Here is a 22,277-nt window from a genome sequence, read left to right as displayed (position 1 = left end):
GGCTGAGGTAGGGTCTCTTTCTTAAAGGCCAGATGAATTCATTGACATAGGGCTGGAGGCGTTTGTCTTCCCATTTCAAAGACTTGTTTGTACCGGTCTGCGCTTCACTGACGTTTCCACTCTCCTCTTCCGCAAGATGTTAATCACCCATTAAGTCCCTGGTGTGAGACATTGAATCTCTGGCCCTTTAAATGGGGGCGTGGTGTAGGGGGGCGGACCGCCCAGGAGTGACAAGAGTGCGGGGAAGAAAGCGGAAGCGTGGCTATCAGTGGTGTAGACTGCGCATGCGTGAGGCTGGAGCCAGGGGGCGGGGTCACGTGGGCCGCGGGTCTGGGGCTGGAATGGCCGCGAGCGCAGGTAAAGAATCTCCTGGGAGCGGGCCAGCGGGGTGGGGACTGTAGTGAGGGGCTGTCCCCCGGGCGGGAGGAGAACGCGCCGGGTTTCTGAGCCTCGGCCCTTTCCCCCGCGCGGTGGCGCGGCCCCGGAGTGTCTGACTGAGCAGCCCCAGGCTGACTAACTGGACTGGGGCCCACGAGCTCGGCAGGGTTGACGCTGGGGCGGAGAGGCGTGTCCGGCGTTTGGCATGGAATTGGCTTAGGCGGTTTACACTTTTTCCTAACAAATGTGAGGCCGAGGGATAGGTGCACCCGCTTCTCCTGATTGTGAGACTAGGCGGCGGGTGATCACCCTCCCCCGGATGAAACAGATGTGCAATCCGCCTTTCAGGCCCCTGGTACAGGTGTAGGCTACTTTGTCTCTTGAAGGTCGGGACAAGTGTGCTCCCCAAGTGTGGGGCCAAGGCTTAGATGAGGTGTCCACCTCTTAGGATTGATGTGCACCCTGTGAGGCTGGTTCCTGTTTGTCTCTGCCTGCAAGTGTGCTCCAGAGTGAGGGCTACAGGAGGACAGGTGGGTCTGTAAAGTTTGAGGCCACTCCTGTGTCCTGTTGTGTTCTCCCAAATGTGGTATCTGGGGAAAGAGGGAAACAGAGCTGCCTCAAATGTTTGGGTGTGCTTCAAAGGGAGGGTAGGGTGTGATGAAGTAGGGTCAGCTAGGGAGGTTCCATGGCCATGGGTTGTCAGGAAGAGCTGGGAACCTTCTTCAACTAGGCATGCCTCTTCCATAACCTCCTAATATTAGACTCATACTAGAAATGGACAGGAAGGCTTGTGTCCTCTGCATGCCCACCGTCTACCACACTCTTCCCCCCCCATAAAAAGAAAACACAAGCAAAACAATCATGGAGGTTGACTTGTGGCACCACCTCTCCTTCAGATGTCTGTGATTGAGAGGTAGTTAATTACATGTCAGGTGTGTGTGTGTTTGAAGTCTAATACAAATGGGGATGGAGAATCTACATGTTTGTGGAAGACATGGGTTTGCTTATGGTTAACTTTAAGGAGAGAGTAAATGGATACCGAATCCTCTGTCAACAGGTGGCCTGTTCCATAGAAAGCATAATAAAAGATAAGTGGGGGGGGGGGGGATTCTGGTTGAACTATTGGGCTTCATATGTTAAAGAGACATGTGAAAAAATTCTTTCTAGAGCGCTAAGATAATAGTATGTTGATTATCCTTTATATATTTTCTTTGCACCTGGACCAGCATCAGCAGATGGATGTTTTTTGTCTTCGGAATATTGAGGCTTCTTGGCACTTTATAGCCGTTTGTCACTCTTTTATAGAGATGTCAACCATTGTGATACCAGATGTCAGTTATGTAGGTGAATTAAAAGTAAGGCGTTTTCAACTTAAGGAAGTATGTTTAACTTTCCATCTGTTTCTACTTTTCACAGAGGTTAGATAGTGTCTTGATTCACAGTGTCAGGTGTAATCTATATATAGATATAGACTCGAACTGTTCGAGTCTTAATTGAATCTTGAATTAATGTTTGAATTATCTTCATTTCTGTGTAACAGCCCCTGTGCTAACATCTTCCCAGAACAAAGAGAAAACTCCTACCTTCAGTATTTACAGATTCCAGAGAAGGATAGTGACTGGCTGAACGGATACCAGAATGTCATGTCCTACTCTTCTGGCTAGGTTGGAGTGTAGGACGAGCAGTTTTCCAAAGGAAAGATGTTGAAGGGATGTTTTAACCATAATCAAATTTGTTTTTCTTCTGTGGTTCAGTAAGAAGTTTCCTTTTGCTCTTAAAAAAAAAAAAAATCTCTTGTGACTCCACATCCTTCTCGACCCCCTAACCAAGAGAAATTGAGATGACAATTGGGAGCTAATTAAGATGAGTGGGAAGGCTACCATCTACTCAGCCTACAACTGAATGGAATCCTATCTTGTGCATTTAACTGAAAAGAATTCACTCGTACCAATTTAGGAAAGAAGAAAGGGGAATATATTTCAGTCTACACAAAGCCCATGTACTTCTTAGGAGAAGTTCTCTAAGGGTGGGGTGGGTCTTTGAAGAGTAATTCTTATAATACTAAGGACCTACTGGAAGCTGGAAAGAAGTGATTTTTTTTCCTGTCTCATTTCGCTTATCACCTCTGTACACATTGATATAAAACTGATGAATAATATTAGGGTTTATGCATAATATAGATGTTTGTAGACATGGATCTTACCATTATTTTGTATATTATAGGGATTAGTTTTTTCTTTTTTATTTATTTTTATTTTTTTTAAAGCTTTTCATTTTTTTTTTTTTTTAACGTTTATTTATTTTTGAGACAGAGACAGAGCGTGAACAGGGGAGGGTCAGAGAGAGAGGGAGACACAGAATCTGAAACAGGCTCCAGGCTCTGAGCTGTCAGCACAGAGCCCGACGTGGGGCTCGAACTCACAGACGGTGAGATCATGACCTGAGCAGAATCAGATGCTTAACTGACTGAGCCACCCAGGCGCCCCAGTTTTTTCTTTTTTAGAATGTGGCACCTTGAAGGTTGTGCCTGATGGTTCATGGCAGTAACTTAGCACCATGCTCAGACAGAGCGTGAGCAGGGGAGGGGCAGAGAGAGAGGGAGACACAGAACCTGAAGCAGGCTCCAGGCTCTAGGCTCTGAAGTGTTAGCACAGAACCTGATGTGGGGCTCAAACTCACAAACTGTAAGATCATGACCTGAGCCGAAGTTGGATGCTTAACCGACTGAGCCACCCAGGTGCCCCCCTCACTTTTATTTTTAACATTTGTTGTTCTATATGTATTTCCTAAGTTTCAAATAATTACTCTTCTCATTTAGACATTTACCAAGAGAAGAGAAAGGGAAACAGGTTTGGGCTTTTTCATAGTGGCCACTCTGAGCATTGTGGGCTTAAATGTGCCTATTCTTGGAAAGAAACTCGAGCCAAGTATGCATCTCATCTGAGTGTATAGTTGCATTGTGTCTAACAGAGAGTCTGTTTCTGAAGTCCACGAGTAAGGTGAAACTTGAGTGCTCCTGAAAAATACCTGGGAGGGAGTCTCCCAGGTTGGAGACCTGTCTCTCAGGAAGTGCAACGCAGCCAGTTTTTCTTCCATGTTGGAACAGCATGCTATTTGTTATTTTGGGCACAGATGAAATGGATCACTTATGTACAAGGCATTCAAGAACTGAGACCAAAAGGGCAGCAGATGTCCATCTCCTGTCGCGTGCTCACCCTGAAGTGTGTGGTATTGGGTGGAATGGTGTGCAGAGTCCCCATGTATTTGTGAATCATTTCTTTTTTTTCTTTCTCTTTGCTGAAGATAATAGTTGAATTCCTGTAAACAGAATGGACATAGGATGCATCTCCACTGTTTTCATCTTGGTTTTGTAGTCTGAGTTAATGTAAAAGAACACAAAACATATGAAGTTGTGGAGTTTGTGTCATGTTATACATGAACTAAATGATCATTTTTTAAAAAAGCACTGTTACGGGGCGCCTGGGTGGCTCAGTCGGTTAAGCAGCCGACTTCGGCTCAGGTCATGATCTCACGGTCCGTGAGTTTGAGGCCCGCGTCGGGCTCTGTGCTGACGGCTCAGAGCCTGGAGCCTGTTTCAGATTCTGTGTCTCCCTCTCTCTGACCCTCCCCTGTTCATGCTCTGTCTCTCCCTGTCTCAAAAATAAGTAAAAATGTTAAAAAAAAAAAAATTAAAAAAAATAAAAAGCACTGTTACGGATTTTTAAAAATCTCACCTAGATGCAAAGAATGGAACTTGTAAGGTGGGAGGCTTTGGGGGTAGAATGACTAACCATATCTTATTTTGAATGACCAGAACTGCTATTTGGGGCTCTAGAAGCCAGTGATGCAGTGTTGCTTGGCTGCTTATTGGCCGGGAGTGGGGGGGCAAGGGGGGAGGCGGGGAGGCGGAGGTAGGGATTGAGGACAGGAGGGAAGGATTGATGGGTTGATTAGCATTGGGAATACATTGGTGAACAAGGTAGATCTGGTCTTTGCTCTCCTGGAACCTGCATTCCTTTCCTTCCTGAGGGAAGGGAATCATGGTTCAGACACTGAAACAATGATTGCAATGTGACAGGTTTAGTGAAAGAGGAGAACAATGTTATAGGTGCATATTACCAGGGAACCTGGTTTAGTTGAGCAGGACAAAAAGAGTCTTTTTGAGGAAGCAAAGTTTTAGCTGATATCTGAGGGATGAATATGATCAACAGTAGTTGACAAGCCTGATTACAGAAAGGTAGAGCTCAATTATAACTTGGCTTACTATGGCACAGATTCCTATAGGCTGTGAGTCAAATAACAATTATAGGTAATAAAACTGATACATTTAATTTGCAACACAGGTGTTAGTCCTGTCTTCCAATTCTTGTGTTAATCAGCAAATATTTATTGAATGTCTACATAGCTATGTAACTCAGCGAGCCTACTGATGTGGAGTATACAAAGAAGCCTGGCTTCATTTCTGTTGGGGACAAAAGACATACTCACATGGTAAGTTAATGAATCAATATGAGGAAAGCGCCAAGGCACTGTTGTAAAGAAGACATGGATTCTGGATTCAGAGGATGCTTAGGGAAGGGAGGAAAGAAGGAACTTAGATAAATGGAGAGGAAAAGGAAAGGGCAGGTGAACTAGCACGAGCAGACATGGAGGGAAAGGGGAAGCTCTTCTTGAAGGACTCTGAATACAAGTTACCTTTTGTTGTAAAGGAAGGTAGGGTCAGCTCATGTGATATCTGGAATCCTAGGCTTAGATTTTGGAATTTTATACAGTAGGCATTGGGGAGCTGTTCAGAATGAGTCTATTTACTAGAGAAAGAGCACAGAAAACAAATAGAAGTTAATCCTCTATTGTATTTTTCTTCACAAACAAACCACAAGAAGACAAAGCAAAACAAAGCCATGGAAGAAGAGAAATACTTAGATTGGGAAAGCTGGAAACAAAGTTGGAATGTAAAATTGTTTCCATACCATGATTTCGTGATACCTTTCTGGGGCTACAGTAAGTTATAAAAAGAAAACAGAACTTGATTCGATTTCATCATAATGTGAAAAGTGTCTCATATGACACTTTTAGGAGGAAAGGAATGTCAGTGAATTAAATAGGATCCTGGAATTTGAAAACAGTTGGGAAGGTCTGCCGAGGTGAAAACAAAACCGTGACAACAAAAAAAATTGGTCAAAGAGTTTCATAGTCACCCTGCCTAATATAGGTTACATTCTAGAGTTCTTGTTCAGTTAACCAGGGTTGAAATGGGGTCATTGCTGTTTATATGATACATATATTTATTTTTAAATGATCCTTGAATCTATTATTACTTGGTAGGGAATAACCTTATTAGTTAAGAGGGAATAGCCTTGAGAACTGTCAAGATGTCAGATAATCTTAAATCAGAACTATTAAAATGTTTATCAGGACTCAGAAGATGACAGCATACTGGGTAATCATGATTTTATGATATTTCCTGTCAGAGTAATGTGACTTCATTCTGGGAGAGACTAAGAAACAATTGATTTTACCTATTGTGTTGTCTGCAGGTACTGTCTGACTTGGCATCTCCTTAAGAGCTATAGAAACACTAGATTGCAGGATGGTTGGGTGGAAAGCTGGTTGTAGAATTTAGTCTTAAAAGGAAATTATCAGTAGTACTGGAATATCACTTAAGTGATATCTGTAGGCAGTGTCTGCATCATGTGTAATAGGAAGCGTCATATATTAAGCATTTCATCATTGGTCTGCATATTGGAATGCAGAGCTTGCTCAATAAATATTTGGGCACACAAACTCATGAGGGAGGGATTAGTATTTCAGAATATTGGCAATGTGACCAGAAACAAATTAGTTGAAGTTTGATAGTATATTCATTTCTTTCTTTCTTTTTTCTTTTTATTAAAAAAAAATTTTTTTTTAGTGTTTATTTATTCTTGAGACAGAGACAGAGCGTGAACAGGGGAGGGGCAGAGAGAGAGGGAGACACAGAATCTGAAACAGGCTCCAGGCTCTGAGCTGTCATCACAGAGCCCGACGCGGGGTTCGAACCCACGAACTGTGAGATCATGACCTGAGCCAAAGTGGGATGCTTAACCGACTGAGCCACCCAGGCGCCCTCTTTTTTTTAATTTTTAAATGTTTATTTAATTTTGAGAGAGAGAGACAGAGCAGGAGTGGGGGAAGAGCAGAGAGAGAGGGAGATACAGAATTGGAAGCAGGCTCCAGGCTCTGAACTGTCAGCACAGAGCCCGATGCAGGGCTTGAACCCATAAACTGTGAGATCATGACCTGAACCGAAGTCAGCTGCGTATCCAACTGAGCCACCCAGGCACCCGGATAGTGTATTCATTTCTTATTCCTGCTGTAACAAATTACCCCAAATGTAGCTTAAAACACAGATTTATCATTTTACAGTTCTTTAGTTCAGAGAGCAGCACTGCTCTTACTAGGCCAAGATCAAGCTGTGCAGGGCTGGGGTCCTTCTAGAGGCTCTGGGAGAGAATCCATTTCTGCCTTCTGCAGCTTCTAGAGACTGCCTAAATTCTTTGACTCCTTCAAAGCCTGCAACACAGCGTCTCTGTGACCCTGCTTTTATTGTCTTATCTCTTTCTCTGACACACTCTTCTGCCTCCCTCTTCCACTTTTTAAGACCCTCATTGAGCCAACATGGCTCATCCTGGATAATCTCCCCAAGTCAAGATCTTCATTTTATCACCTCTGTGAAGTTCCTTTGGACATTTAAGGTAACAGAGTCATAGGTTCTGGAGATCAGGACAGACATCACTGGGTATTTTACTTACCGCAGGTAGATTCAAGCACAGCTCAATTTCTAAAAATAATTGGAGGGGCACCTGGGTGGCGCAGTCGGTTAAAGCATCCGACTTCAGCCAGGTCACGATCTCACGGTCCGTGAGTTCGAGCCCCGCGTCGGGCTCTGGGCTGATGGCTCGGAGCCTGGAGCCTGTTTCCGATTCTGTGTCTCCCTCTCTCTCTGTCCCTCCCCCGTTCATGCTCTGTCTCTCTCTGTCCCAAAAATAAAATAAACGTTGAAAAAAAAAAAAATTTAAAAATAATTGGAGACACTGCTCTAGTGGACTCCTTTTTTAAAGAAAATCCGAGCATGGTGACCTTTTGTTTCCTAGGTCTATTTGGGTTGCATAAATTTGCTCTCTAACATAAAAGTGTAATTGCTGGTAACTGATAAAAGAGGAAGTTGATGTAAAAGCACAATTTTTATTTATTTATTTATTTATTTATTTATTTATTTATTTATTTATTTGAGAGAGAAAGAGAGAGAGAGAGAGAGAGTGCCTGCAAGCGAGTGTGAGCTGGGGAGAGGGGCAGAGGGAGAGAGAGAATCCTAAGCAGGCTCTACATTCTACACAGAGCCTGATGTGGGGCTTAATCCTAGGACTCTGAGATCATGACCTGAGCTGAAATCATGAGTCGGATCCTCAACCAACTGAGCCACTTAGACACCCCTAAAAGCACAATTTTAGAATGAATTAGTAGTATATGACAATTATTATAATAATTAAACGTTTTTCCTGAAGGGTCTCTGATGCTTTACTGGGGGCTGTACTAGTCTTAGATAAAACCCTTAACATTTAGCTCATAAAGAAACTTCTGAGAGCAGAAGTAAGTGTACTCTTCCAGTAAGGTATCCTTATGATAAGCTTAACACTGGCCAGACTGTTATAGAAGTACTGGATATTGTTTCAGGATGTTTAGCTCTGGAAGAATTTGGAAATCTTGAGGAAATTTTAAATGATAATAGCTAGTATTTCTTGAAAACCTATTCTGTGTCCAGGCATTATTCTAAATGCTTTATAGTCATAATCTAATATATTCCTCACAGTAGCTTTGCAGAATAGGTAGCTGCATTCCTAAAAGTCAGGACTCTCCATTGTAAGTTTAAAAAGAAAAAAAAAAAAAGAGTTGGGAGAGTATGCTGGCTTATACAGCCAAACCACCAGAAGACTGTGGCTAGAGCGAACATCATACAAGACTGGAATAAGGGGGCCTGAGTGGTATCAGGACACCCCTTCCTCATCTTCTCTGGTTCTTTTTGTAGGTTGATTTTATTATTGTTAGAGAATCTGTTTCTAGGATGTAAATTGAGTCCGTAGTGGTGGATCTCCAGTGGCATTTATAGTATGTGCTTAGTTGATATGTATTGAATAAATGACCTCCTTTTTTTCTGCAGAACAGGGTGGGGTGTAGGGTGGGGGTGCTGCTCAGCCTTACTATTCATTGTTTAGAACACAGTGGAAGCAGCTTTTCCTCACCAGTTCCATTTTAATGAATCCCCCTGAAGCACTCTGGCTACATTATGCAGTCTCTGTTACTAGGGGAGTTTTGATTGGCAGCCTCCACAAGAACCACATGGTTTGAAGGAGCCCTTCCTCCAACAAGAGGTGCTGTTATGGGCAAAAACATATATGGCCACAATATTTCATCTTCCAAGATACAGAAATAGAGTGGCTCAGAAAGGGTAGACAAATTAGCCGGGGTCACAGATTGGAGCTGGTAAAGCCCAAAGTCAAACCTGATTTTAATGGACTGTTTGGCTTATGTTCTTTCCACTTTGCCAGCATATCACAATAATAGGAACTTGGTGAAGTGAAGGTTGAAAGTGGAGTAGGGTAGCATGGCAAGATGGTACTCTTTGTTTAGGGGATGCTTGATCATTTGAAACTTCTTGAATGTGGTATTGGTGTTCATAGATGCTGAGCTGCCCTGAGAACCTCTTAACTAATACCAGATAGGAGATATAAAAAAAGAGCCAGAAAAAAAATTGTTTTCCTTTGTGAGTTGTTTTAGAAAGACGAATGTGAAGAGTGAAATATTTTAGGTTATTAAATCATTTAAATAAAAGTGTTTTTTTTGGGGGGGGGGGCTATTGTCTTTTCCATTCTTTTTTTTAATGTGTAAGGATAAAACTTAATAACTGTCCTCAGGAATCACTGAATGTGTATTAGATTGTGCATGTTTGCGAACATTCCTTGACTAATTGTAATCATTTTTCCTAAGTGGAGCAAATAGGAGAGAACTTTATTAACAAGGAATTTGTCATGAGTCAATTCAGTGCTCTTCGAAGAAAGTCATATTATTGTTAATATTGCTTCTGCCCTTGGCTCATTGCAAAGGGGGAAATATGTTTAGTACCTGAGATTGGAAAGCTACTTTCAAATGTTGCCAGATACAGAGTGCCCTCACTTATGTCTTCTAGGAATGTATTTGATATCATGTGTTTGTAGAACAGAGCTTTAGTCTATCTTCTGTAACATGTGAAAGAAATTAGTCTGTATTTGGTAATATACCAAATGTACTAGCAAGAAAAATTGGTTTCAGCTCTTGAAAAATCTGTCTTCATGAGTCTACATGTCTTACATATAGTAGTTACTCGTTTCTTTTAATCTGATAAAAATGAAACTTGGAACAAAGTGAAATTCATCATCAGTACTAAAAAACAATGAGCCTAGTTGGATAAAATTGTCAGTGAATTTTAGGCATTAAAAAAAACAATAACAGCAACTAATTTTCAACTCTATTTTATTTTTTTAAAAAGCTTATTTATTGGGGTACCTGGGTGTCTCAGTTGGTTAAGCCAACTGTTGATGGATGCCAACAACAAAACTGATGTGTATGCTTTTCTCCAGGGGAACTGGAGATTTATGGGGTTTAGGAGTGTAATGTGGGGGGGGGGGGTTAATTGCAGTTCTTGGCACCAGTTTGCCCTTATTCTCTTAAAACATAAATCTGTTTGGTCCCAAGTCTAGTGGCTGAACTTATCCCAAGTCTATCACTATCACCAGACTTAATGACTTTGGGTGGTGGACTCCTTCCCAGACTCCGTAGTGAGATATGTCTCCTCTGTGCTTCCATAGAAGCTCTTCCCCAGTATCATACCTCAAACCCTAGGATTGATTTCTCTTTGCTTCACAGTCAGGTGATTGAATGAAGAATCCATTTCCACACAAGTCTAACCAAGTACGTCTTTGAAATGTCCAATTGATGAAATCTAAATGGTGTATATTTTTTCTTTTTTAAAAAGAGATCAGATCATTCAGGTCATCATGATCTAAGGCCAAAAATCAAAACAAAACAAACAAAAACTTGCTTGGATTGACTGAACTACAATTATTATAAGTAAATATGGAAAACGAACCAGACCATGAAAATGTGGAACAGAGCCTTTGTGCCAAGACTACAGAAGAAGAACTGAATAAGTCTTTCAATCTTGAAGCTTCGCTTTCAAAATTTTCTTACATAGATCTGGACAAGGAACTGGAGTTCAAAAATGATCTGGTAAAAATTCAACTTTTGTCAAATGATGTTATTTAACCAGAACATTGGTTAGAGTTAGAACCTAAAGACTTTTTATCATTTTCACATGAATTAGTAGAAGTCTATGAACAGGTTTATGAGATCATATCAGTCTTCATTTGTGTACATTTACCATTTATGAAACACTTTTAACATATGTTCTCATTCGAGCTTCACACACTCTGATAAGCCACTTCATAGAGGAAGAAACTGAAGTACAGCTGACTATGTTCACTAGATGCTCAAGGTCACAGAGCTAGTGGTAGGTTTAGAAATCTTATGAAGTGACTTTTCTCCCATTGATTTGATATTAATAAGTTTTTGTGACCAGGAGAATATTTAATGGCAATTTGTTTGACCTAATCATTTCTCACCATAATTTATGAAATAACTAAGAAAGGCAATGTCAGACCTTTGTATATCGCTTATGATGTTGTACATTGCTCTGTATATTGCTTTTTACACTTAGAAAATTGGGGCTTGTCATAAGACATGCTGTTTTATACTATTTAAGAATGCAGATGCCCGAGTCCTTGAACAGAAGCTTTCTGGAAAGGGCTGTCAGGATGTTGCAGTTACTGCATATTTGTTTTTAATAACCACTGAATATGTGGATAGGAGAGGAAACAATTCTATAGTCTTTTGACCTTATTAACGTGGACTATTGGGTTGGTGCTCTGCATGATCAGTTTGTTGGTATGTTTATCTCTTTAATTTGTAATGGTTCTAATAAATTAAAGCACTCCCACGATTCTAAGAGGGAGAGCAGCATTATATGAGCATTAGTTTCTTTTCTCTATTTAGATTGATGACAAGGAATTTGATATTCCTCAAGTTGATACGCCTCCAACACTGGAAAGCATACTCAATGAGGTAAGTATGTATTAATGATCATTGTCATTTTATGGAATTGATTTTAATGCTTTTGGATTAATTATAGTGTATGTATCTAGATCTGCACTGTCCAGTATGGGAGCCACTAGTCACATGGAGCAATTTAGATTTAAATTAATTATAGTTCAATAAAAATGAAAAATTCAATCTCTCAGTTGTGCAAGGTGTATTTTAGGTGCTCAGTTGCCCCATGTGGCTAGTGGCTACTAAGGTGGACAGAACAGATACAGAATATTTCCATTGTTGCAGAAAGTTCTGTTGGACAGTGCTCACCTAGATTATGAACTTCTCAAGGGCAGAAGCCGTGTCTTTTCATGCCTGTGCCAAGTACAATGCCTCATACTTGGTAGATTTGAAAAAATGTTTTATGAAGCAAGCTAAAATACTAAATTTGTGTCACTCTGGAGCTTTGTATAATGTTTCGATAATGTCCTCTCTATGAGTGATACTCAACCCATCCTCTGATAGTAGAGAGCAGCTGCAGCCTTGAAATGCACCTCACCACTCTTCTGTGTAAAGAAAACAAAACTTGCACAGTTTGTCTTATGGGTGCCATCTTTGTTAAAAAGTTTGTCAGAGTTTTGAAATGATGTTACTTTCTGAATTAGCGGATCATAAAGACTTTATAAAGGAGCTTGGTGGCAGTAACATGTTGGTGAAGTATGTGAGTTTTTATGTACCTTGCGTCTGCTGACAGTTCTTTAACTCTGTCTTCTTGATCTTTTAAAAACTTGCTTGAGACTCCTCTTGGAGGTGTTAGGTTCTAATACAAGAAAGATTTTTTAAGTGTGTTAATCTACTTCAGATCTATAGTTTTCTAACAGATAACGATGCATAGGTTCCCCAAAAGAAATGCCTACTGATCCCATAGCTTTGAATAAGTTGAGTCTTGGTTTTTGTTACTTTTTTACCTATACTTTTGGGGTTATAGGCAACACTTTGTAGGATGTGGACTACTTTCTCTGTGAATTGTATCTTTTATTTTTCTTGTATGACTTTGATATCTATTTTTTGCATCAGTTTGATATTGCTGTTACTTTGAATATATTTTAACTTCAAAAATGTATGATCTGTGCTAAGACTTAAACATTTTAAATTTTGACAAGGCTTTGGTCAATGAAAGATTAACCAATTACAGTGATATTTATTGCTTTCTAATAGGAAATCTTTCATTTAGAGATGAAGAGAGTAATCTTAGTCATTTTTGTTAACATCTTAATCACATCCTCATTTCACTAAGTGTGAAATAAAAGTAATCTTAGAACGTTGTGTATAAAGCCATATTTAATCATATTTGTGCACAAATGGCGAAGAAAATGCTCATGAATGAAACAGGTTCATAATGAAGAAAAACCATCTTTGCACAATTTACTTATCTATAAGTAACAGTAAGTACAGTCATTAGTGGCTTACTGAGAAGATAATACTGTTATCATCCTCAGTAGTAATTTGGGTGCCTCAGGTATTTGGGTCATAGTGTTAGATGCCAGGATTATAAAATGTCGTATGACTGTCTCTGACTTTGGGAGAGACATAGGACTGCAACTTGGCTAGCCTTCACACCTCCAAGGAGCTAGGCAGGTGGATAAGTGAAAGTAAAAATAAAATTTAAGTTGTAGAACATTATGAAGACTACAGGGGGAGAAAGTACTAAAATGATTTTAGAAAAGGACAAAATGGGGGGCGCCTGGGTGGCGCAGTCGGTTAAGCGTCCGACTTCAGCCAGGTCACGATCTCGCAGTCCGCGAGTTCGAGCCCCGCGTCGGGCTCTGGGCTGACGGCTCAGAGCCTGGAGCCTGCTTCCGATTCTGTGTCTCCCTCTCTCTCTGCCCCTCCCCCGTTCATGCTCTGTCTCTCTCTGTCCCAAAAAAAAAAAAAAAAAAAAAAAAAAAACGTTGAAAAAAAGAAAAGGACAAAATGGAAAGGGCAAAAATGCAAAGTGTAAGTAAGCACTTGCTCCAGGATATGTGATATGTGGGTGTACGTATTCAGTAATGTTCATTAATGTCAACCTGAAGAGAAGCTGGGAAGAAATGGGCATCCAAGATATGTTATAGTTTGGAAAGTTAGAGATTATTGAGATATCCTAAATCTCAGAATTTAGGGTATGAAATAATGTTACTAGGCCTTGTCATCATTTGAAACTGTGCTACCTCTGAGGTTTTTAGTTGTGAAATTCCATTCTTTCACCATAGCCGCCTGCCCACCTCCCCACCTCCCCACCTCCCCACCTCCCCACCTCCCCACCTCCCCACCTCCCCACCTCCCCACCTCCCCACCTCCCCTCCTTTTTCTTCCATTAAACCTATTCTTTGGCCTAATCAGGACCAAGTCTCTTCATCCTTCCTAGTCTTCCAGTCTGGGAAATTCCTGCTTCACTTCATTACTACTGTGCAGCCAGAAATTTATTTTGAACTTTTTATTGAAGTGTAACATACATATAGAAAAAGTGCACAAATTGTAAGTGTATAGTTTGGTGAATTTTCACAAATTGAATGCCCTGTGCAGCTAGAATCCAGATGAAGAAATAAAACATCACTAACACCCCAGAACCTCTTCTTGTGCCCCTTGAGTACCTAAGCCGAGGATAATCACAGTTCTAACTTCTAGCATTGATCAGCTTGCCTGCTTTGAACTTCATATAAATGGAATTATACAGTATGTGCTTTTGTGTGTCTGATCTGTTTTCCTCCATATTTTATTAGATTCACTCATATTTTTGTATGTAATTATTCATTCCCATACATAAAACTCTTTATATTATGTGTATACCATTGTTCATTCTACTTTTGACGGGCATTTGTATAATATCTAATTTCTGGCTACTATGAAAAGTTGCTGTGAATATTCTTATTCATGTCTTTAGGTATGTTTATACACATATATATATATACACACACATTTCTGTTGGTTATATACTTAGGAATAGAATTTCTAGGTCGTCAGATACGGGTATGTTCAGCTTTAGTAGATATTGCCGCAGGTGTTGTTTTTATGTTTATTTCTTTTTGAGAGAGAGAGAGAGAGAGAGAGAGTGCAAGTCGGGGAAGGGCAGAGAGAGAGACAGAGACAGAGGATCTGAAGTGGCCTCTGTGCTGACAGCAGCGAGCCCAATGTAGGCCTCTAACTCACGAACTGTGAGGTCATGACCGGAGCCGAATTCGGACACTCAGCCCACTGAGCTGAGTGCCCCGCCTTAGGTTTTTTTAGAGTGGTTGGAATAATACATACTTCCAGCAGCAGTATATGAGAGTGCTGAATACCATAGCCTCATCAACTTTTGAATTTTCTCTTTTTCACTGTATCCATGTACAGTGGTATCACATCATTGTTTTAATCTGAATTTCTCTCTTTGAAGACTGATGAAATTGGGTATTTTGACATAGGTTTTGGGCTTTTGGATATCTCTTTTGTGAATTGCCTTTTCATGTCTTTTGCTCACTTTTTTTTTTTTTAAGCTTACAGGAGTTCTTTTTAAAAATTTTTTTAGGGGCGCCTGGGTGGCTCAGTCGGTTAAGTGGCCGACTTCGGCTCAGTTCATGATCTCACAGTCCGTGAGTTCAAGCCCCGCATCGGGCTCTGTGCTGACAGCTCAGAGCCTGGAGCCTGTTTCAGATTCTGTGTCTCCCTCTCTCTGACCCTCCCCTGTTCATGCTCTGTCTCTCCCTGTCTCAAAAATAAATAAAACGTTAAAAAAAAAATTTTTTTTTTAAAGTTTGTTTATGTTGAGAGAGACAGAGGCAGCATGAGCAGGGGAGGGGAAGAGAGCGAAGGAAAGAGAGAGAATCCCAAGCAGGCTCTACCCTGCCAGTGCAGAGCCTGATGTGGGGCTCGAACTCATGAAACCGTAAACTCATGATCTGAGCTGAAACCAAGAGTCAGATGCTTAAACGACTGAGCCACCCAGGCACCCTGTAGGAGTTCTTTACATGTGATGTATATAGGCCCTTTATTAGGTATATGTATTACAAATATCTTCTTCCATTCTGTGGGTTACTTTTTCACTCTTTTAATGGTTTCTTTTGATGAGCAGAAGTTCTTAATGTAGTTCAGCTTATTTTGGTTTTCTGTTATGGTTAGTGTTTTTGTGTGTCTTGTTTTGAGAAAATTTTGAAAATTCTGAGGTCATGATGATACTATCTTGTTTTAATATCTTTATTGTTCTGCCTTTTAAACTTTGGTCTGTGATTCATCTGGAATTTTTTGTGTGTGATGGTGTGAGGTATGAGCCAGCACCATTTACTGAAAAAAAATATTCTTTTCTGTGGTGTCACTTTTGTTTTAAATCGGGTGATCATTTTTGTGTGGGTCTGATTCCATTGGTCTTTCTATACTCGCCCTAATACCACATTCTAATGTTTGTTATGATAGGTCTTGATAACTAGTAGTTTCAGATCTTTGGTGTTGTTCTTCAAGGTTGCCTTGCTTATTCTTGGTCTTCTGCATCATGTAAATTTTAGAATCACTTTATTAGTTTACACATACAGACACACAGACACACAATGAAATTTGAAAGGATTATGTAGATTTTATGCATCAGTGTGGGAAAATTAATATCCCAGCCTTAGTAGTAGTAGTAGTAGTTTTAAATTCAGCCTTATTGATAAGCTCAGTTCTCTTCTTTCATTTTTTCTTTCATGTATTTTGTAAGTCCTCAACCCTGGCTTCATTTAATGGATCTGTTTGCTTTAATTACATCCTCAGGGTGCTTAAGAAAATCAGGTAAGATTCTGATTAGCCCTCTTGCTTCTTGGTGCTGCCGTTCTAATTTTTGAGTTCTTTCCTTTCCTTTCCTAAGGCAGTTGTCCCACCTCTGTCCAGCTCTCAAGAGACCGTCTCTCCTTGTGGTTCTAATCTTGTTTTTAGCAGGTGTGTGTGCATGTGTGTAGATATATGAAAAACAGTTGGCAATATGGGCCTGAACCTCAAGAGAAATGTTGATACTGAAGATGCAGATTTTGGAGTCATTAGCATGACATAGTACTTCAAGCTATAAGTAGGGCTTAGCTTGCTCATATAGAAAGTGTGCGAAGTAGGAAGAGAGCTAAGAATATAATCCCAGGGAATAGCATGATTTAAAGGTTTGGCTGATCAGAAAATAGAGAACATGACGGGTAGAAGAGGCCTCGTAAGTTGGGAGGAGTAGCAGAAAAGGGATGCACTGGAAGCCAAGGGAAGAGAAAGTTCCAAGAAGTAGGGAGGGAATGGTTGTAGTGTTAAATGATGCCAAGGGGACAAGGGCACGTTACCTGAAAATAGGCCTGTGAATTTGGCTGGTAACTTCAGCAAAGGTAGTAGTGGCTAGCAATGGTGGAGAAAGTGGAGATAATGAGTTTTAATGGAAGTGGTAAGGCAGAACGTAGTCCAGCTGAAAGAGGAGTATGATCAGAACATTTTTCTTTAATGTCTGTTGTTCAGAATCAACCTGTTCAAAGCTGAACTCCTCATTCTGCTTTATCTGCTATTCTGCTTTTTATCTCAGAAGTATTACCTTTTGCCTAGTTGTTCAAGCTAGAAACCTTGGAATCCTCTTTGATTTCCCCCTGACGTCCCCACCTCCCATCCCCTGCCATTAAATAGTAGTGGGGGGGGGCACCTGGGTGGTTCAGTCCGTTAAGTGTCCAACTTTGGCTCAGGTCATGATCTCACGGTTCATGAATTCAAGCCCTGCATTGGGCTCTGTGCTGACAGCTCAGAGCCTGGAGCCTGTTTCAGATTCTGCGTCTCCCCCTCTCTCTGACCCTCCTCTGCTTGTGTACTCTCTCAAAAATAAACGTTAAAAAAAAAAAAAATGGTAGCCAGGGACTTTGGGTTTTCTCAGTAATGTCTCTTTCATTATTCCTTCTCTTGACCTCTTCTGACGAGTTCTTAAGCTCCACTCCCCGCCTTTAAAAAAAATTTTTTTAATGTTTATTATTTATTTTTGAGAGATAAACAGAGTACGAGTGGGGCAGAGGCAGAGAGAGAGGGAGCCACAGAATCTGAAACAGGCTCCAGGCTCTGAGCTGTCAGCCCAGAGCCCAATGTGGGGCTCGAACTGACCAGCCATGAGATCATGACCTGAGCTGAAGTTGGATGCTTAATGGACTGAGCCACCCAGGCGCCCTCCTCTTTCTTTTCCCTTGACACTGCAATAGCTTTGTTACTGGTTCCTTTTAAATTATTTTTTATTTTTGAGAGAGAGAGAAAGAGTGCGTGCGTGTGCGTGGGGGTGGGGGAGGGGCAGAGAGAGAGGGAGATACTGAATCTGAAGCAGGCTCCAGGTACTGAACTGTCAGCACAGAGCCCGATGTGGGGCTCGAACCCACAAGACACGAGATTATGACCTCAGCTGAAGTCAGATGTTTAACCAACTGAGCCACCCGGGTGCCCCTACCTTGTTACAGGTTCTTAATAGTTTCTTTGTCTCAGTTTCCCTGACTACACTCATCCATCTTCCTGCTGCCCCATTTATCTTTATAAAACGTTGGTCCCATCATGTGTGCCTACTTCTTAAAACATCTCGGTTTCCTTCCTATTGTCTACTATATACAGTACACTAATTCAGTAGATGAATGAGTAGTAAGTATATGCCAGACATTGTACTGGGCAGTAGGGATATAGTGGTAGACAAGGAGGACATAGGCCCTGCTGTCACTTGGCTCATGGAATATAAAGCTTTTTATAATTTGGTCCTAGCTTATCTTTCTAGGATCACTCTAACTCCTCATAATATTCCAGTCATTTGGGACTTCTTCCTTTTCTAGGAGTAAAATTCACCTTATGAAATCACTGTGTTTGCAGATGCTCTTTCTTTTTTTTTTCACACTGTTTTATTTTTATTTTATTTTATTTTTTTGTTTTTTGTTTTGTTTTTTTTTTAATATGAAATTTATTGTCAAATTGGTTTCCATACAACACCCCGTGCTCATCCCAACAGGTGCCCTCCTCAATGCCCATCACTTACTTTCCCCTTCCTCTCACCCCTCCATCAACCCTCAGTTTATTCTCAGTTTTTAAGAGTCCCTTATGGTTTTCCTAACCCAGAATGCTTTTCTTTTGTTTGTCCTATTTCTCATGGTATACTATTTGTAGTCAGGTAGTATTTGTTTTCTTCTAATTAGCTACTGGCTGTTAGTTAACTAGTAAAGCTTATTTACGGGTTTGAATTTTAAGAAGTGTTTAGCTGCTAACAATAATTTGCATAACTGCTTCTGCTGCTTCCTGCTACAAGGAAGAAATTTTTGGAGCGAACTCTTTGTAGAGACAGATATCTATCTAGATTTGGAAATTAATTTTCTATGCTTCTCTAGTCAATAACAATGCTTGGAAAAGAGATGAAAAGCAGAAATAAGCATGTGAGCATTTTAGAGAACACATTTATGCTTGTCTGACTTACAGGGTATTTGGAATTGTGAGTTTATTGATCCATATTCTTCCAATTTAGACTGATGATGAAGAGGAGTCTTTTGTTCTGGAGGACCCTACATTGTTAAACATTGATACTATTGATTCCCACTCCTATGATACTTCGTCTGTGGCAAGTTCAGATAGTGGTGACAGGACCAACTTAAAACGGTAGGTATTCATGTAAATCACACTGGCATATAGTTGAAATATTTGATCATTTAAAATGTAAATCTCTCTTTGGTGTGGTATGGTCTGCTGAAGCCTTTGCATAGGGAATGGAAGGCCCACTTGGGTGGAAATAATATGCTTAGTAGACCCTAAAGATTTTGGCACTACTGAGGGGAGAGAATAATGAAAAGGTGCATGCCATGACCACTGTCCTCTGCACCCCCAGCAGGAAGCCATAATAACAGCCAGGGACTTCCGGAAGCAGTAGAGCCTTCGGAGGAAGCATTGGTCAAACTCGGCACTGTGTCTGTGGTGGAAACATGGAGCTAGGTTCATTTCGTCACCCTGTGCTCTCTGCACTCCCCACCCCCTTCCTCCCACTCTCAGGTCAGCTCCAGCATTCCTTCATTCCTTTGGAATGGGTTCAGAGGAGAATCACAAAATGATTCAAGATTTGGGAAAAAGATTTCTAACCCTAAATAACTTCATTTTGGCTGCTTTTCACCTTCCAAATTCTTGGAGAGCACATGAAAAGGAAGGAGAAGTGGAGGAAGCATAATGTAAATACTTTATTGAATTCATGTGTAACTTTAATGTTGATAAAGTCATGTGTATTTTTCCTTTCTTAAATGTTGCCTGTATTAGTGTTGTCTTCTTTAGGTTGTCAACTCTTGTTGGATAGGGACCATTGCTGGATATATTTACCTGTCCATCACTATCTCCTACAAATAGATAAATGTTTTTTTTTTTCCAGCTTTATTGAGATATAACTGATGTATAACATTGGTTAAATGTAACATGTACAATGTGATTCTTTGATATACTATGTATTGTGAAATGATTACCACAATAGGGTTAGTTAACACCTTTATTACCTCAGATAATTACCATTTCTGTTGTGGTAAGAACATTTAAGATCTACTCTTTTAGTAATTTTCAAGTATATAATACATTATTGTTAGATAATGCTGTTACATCATGCTGTACATTACATCCCCAGAACTTATCTTACAAGTACAAGGTTGTACCCTTTAACCAACATCTACACTTTTCCTTCACTCCCCAGCCCCTGATAGCTACTGTTCTATTCTGCCTCTATGAGGTAGGCTTTTTAAAATTCCACATGTAATTGAGATCATATAGTATTTGTCTTTCCCTGTATGACTTATTTCATGTGGCATAAGGCCCTCCAAGTCCATCCATGTTGTTGCAAATGGTAGGGTTTCCTTTTTTTATCATGGCTGAATAATGTGTGTGTGTGTGTGTGTGTGTGTGTGTGTGTGTGTGTGTGTGTGTCTCTGTCTGTCTGTCTGTCTCACCTCTTTATCCATTTGTTTGAAGGTGGACACTTAGATTATTTCCATATCTTGGCTATTGTGAATAATGGTGTAATGAACACAGCAGTGGAGATACCTTTTGAGATAGTGATTTTTTTTTTTTTTTTGATATATCCTCAGAAGTGGAATTTCTGGATCATATGGTAATTTTATGTTTAATTTTGGGGGTAACCCCTATATTGTTTTCCATAGTGGCTGCCACCAGTACACAAGGATTCTCTTTTCTCAAATCCTCACTAATACTTGTGATCTCTTGTCTTTTTGATAATAGCCATCCCCGTAGGCAGTATCTCATTGTGGTTTTGGTTTGTATTTCCCTGATGGTTAGTGATGCTGAACATTTTTCCATATGCTTTTTGGCCACCTGTGTGTCTTCTTCAGAAAAATGTCTGTTCGGATCCTCTGCCTGTGTTTAACTTCAGTTGTTTGGGTTTTTTTTGCTGTTGAGGTGTAAGAGTTCCGTATGTAGTAGTCTTCCTTTTCCACTGAGAATACATTCCAAGACTTCCAGTGGATGCTTAAAACTGCAGATAGTACTGAATCCTATATAAATTATGTTTCTTCCTGTATATACTGCAGATAGCACTGAATCCTATATAAACTATGTTTCTTTTTGTACATACCTATGATAAAGTTTAATTTATAAATTAGGCATAGTGAGAGATTATATATAATCAATCAATAATAAAATAGAACAATTGTAACAATATACTGTAATAAAAGTTATGTGAACATGGTCTCTTGAAATATTTTATTGTACTGTACTCCCTCTTCTTAACAATGACTTGAGATGATAAAATGCCTCTGTGATGAGATGAAGTGAGGTAAAGGATGAAGGCCTGACATCAGGTTAGGCTACTGTTGACCACCTGACAATACCTCAGAAGAAGGATTATCTGCTTCTAGACTGTGGTTGGCCACAAGTAACTGAAACCAGATAAAGGAGAACTACTGTATATTTTGGATATTAACCTTTTACAGATAAATGGTTTATAAATTCTTTCTTTCTTTCTTTCTTTTTTTTTTTTTTTTTTTAAGTTTTAAGCACTTTTTTTTTTTAAGTGCTGTGAGCTCAGAGTCTGATGTGGGGCTGGATCCCACTAACTGTGAGATCATGACCTGAGCCAAAATAAAGAGTCAGATGCTCAGTAGACTGAACCACCCAGGGTGCCCTGGTTTACAAATATTTTCTATTCCATGGGTTTTTAAAATTTTGTTAATTTTCTTTTGCTGTGCCAAAGCTTTTTAGTTTGATACAGTCTCATTTATGTTTGCTTTTGTTGCCCCCCTTTTTTTTTCTTTTTTCTTTTTTGGTGTCATATACAGAAAACCCATTGCCCTCAAGACCAAGGTCAAGGAGCTTTTCCCCTATGCTTTCTTCTAGGAGTTTTATGGCTTAAGTCTTATATTTGGGTCTTTGATCCACTTAATTCATATAAAATTTGTGAGTGATATAAAATAGGGGTATAGTTCCTTTTGCATGTGATTACCCAGTTTTCCCAACACCATTTATTGGAGACTGTATTCTTTCCCCATTGAGTGTTTTTGGCTCCTTTGTCAAATATTAGTTGGCTGTATATATAACTGTTTATGTCTGGGCTCTCAGTTCTTTTCCATTGGTTTCTGTGTCAGTTTTTATGCAAGTACCATACTGTTTTGGTTTTGACTTTGTAATATAGTTTGAAATCAGGAAGTGTGATGCCTCCATCTTTGTTCTTCTTTCTCAAGATTGCTTTGGCTAATTGGGGTTAGTTGTGTTTCTAAATACTAACAATGAGATATCTGAAAAAG

At 40.0% G+C, this 22,277-nt stretch overlaps 1 protein-coding gene across 6 annotated transcripts in view; it reads left to right on the top strand.

Moving 5' to 3' along the window:
• Positions 1-292: 292 nt before the first annotated feature.
• VPS8 (VPS8 subunit of CORVET complex) overlaps positions 293-22,277 on the top strand; it is a 251,146-nt gene continuing 229,161 nt past the window's right edge. Inside the window, exons 1-4 of one of the 6 annotated variants that reach the window (XM_042902959.1) lie at positions 293-357; positions 10,427-10,680; positions 11,503-11,571; positions 19,019-19,149. In XM_042902959.1, the coding sequence (XP_042758893.1) occupies positions 10,528-10,680; positions 11,503-11,571; positions 19,019-19,149 (353 nt within the window). In that variant the 5' untranslated portion in view covers positions 293-357; positions 10,427-10,527. Of the gene's footprint in view, positions 358-4,618; positions 4,870-10,426; positions 10,681-11,502; positions 11,572-19,018; positions 19,150-19,375; positions 19,537-19,608; positions 19,710-20,334; positions 20,366-22,277 lie in introns of those variants that run through there. The other 5 variants (XM_042902965.1, XM_042902958.1, XM_042902961.1 and 2 more) reach the window with 5 other exon arrangements.

Source organism: Panthera leo, chromosome C2 (genome assembly GCF_018350215.1).
Source record: "Panthera leo isolate Ple1 chromosome C2, P.leo_Ple1_pat1.1, whole genome shotgun sequence".
Classification (NCBI taxonomy): Eukaryota; Metazoa; Chordata; class Mammalia; order Carnivora; family Felidae; genus Panthera; species Panthera leo.
This window is presented reverse-complemented; position numbering and strand designations above follow the sequence as displayed.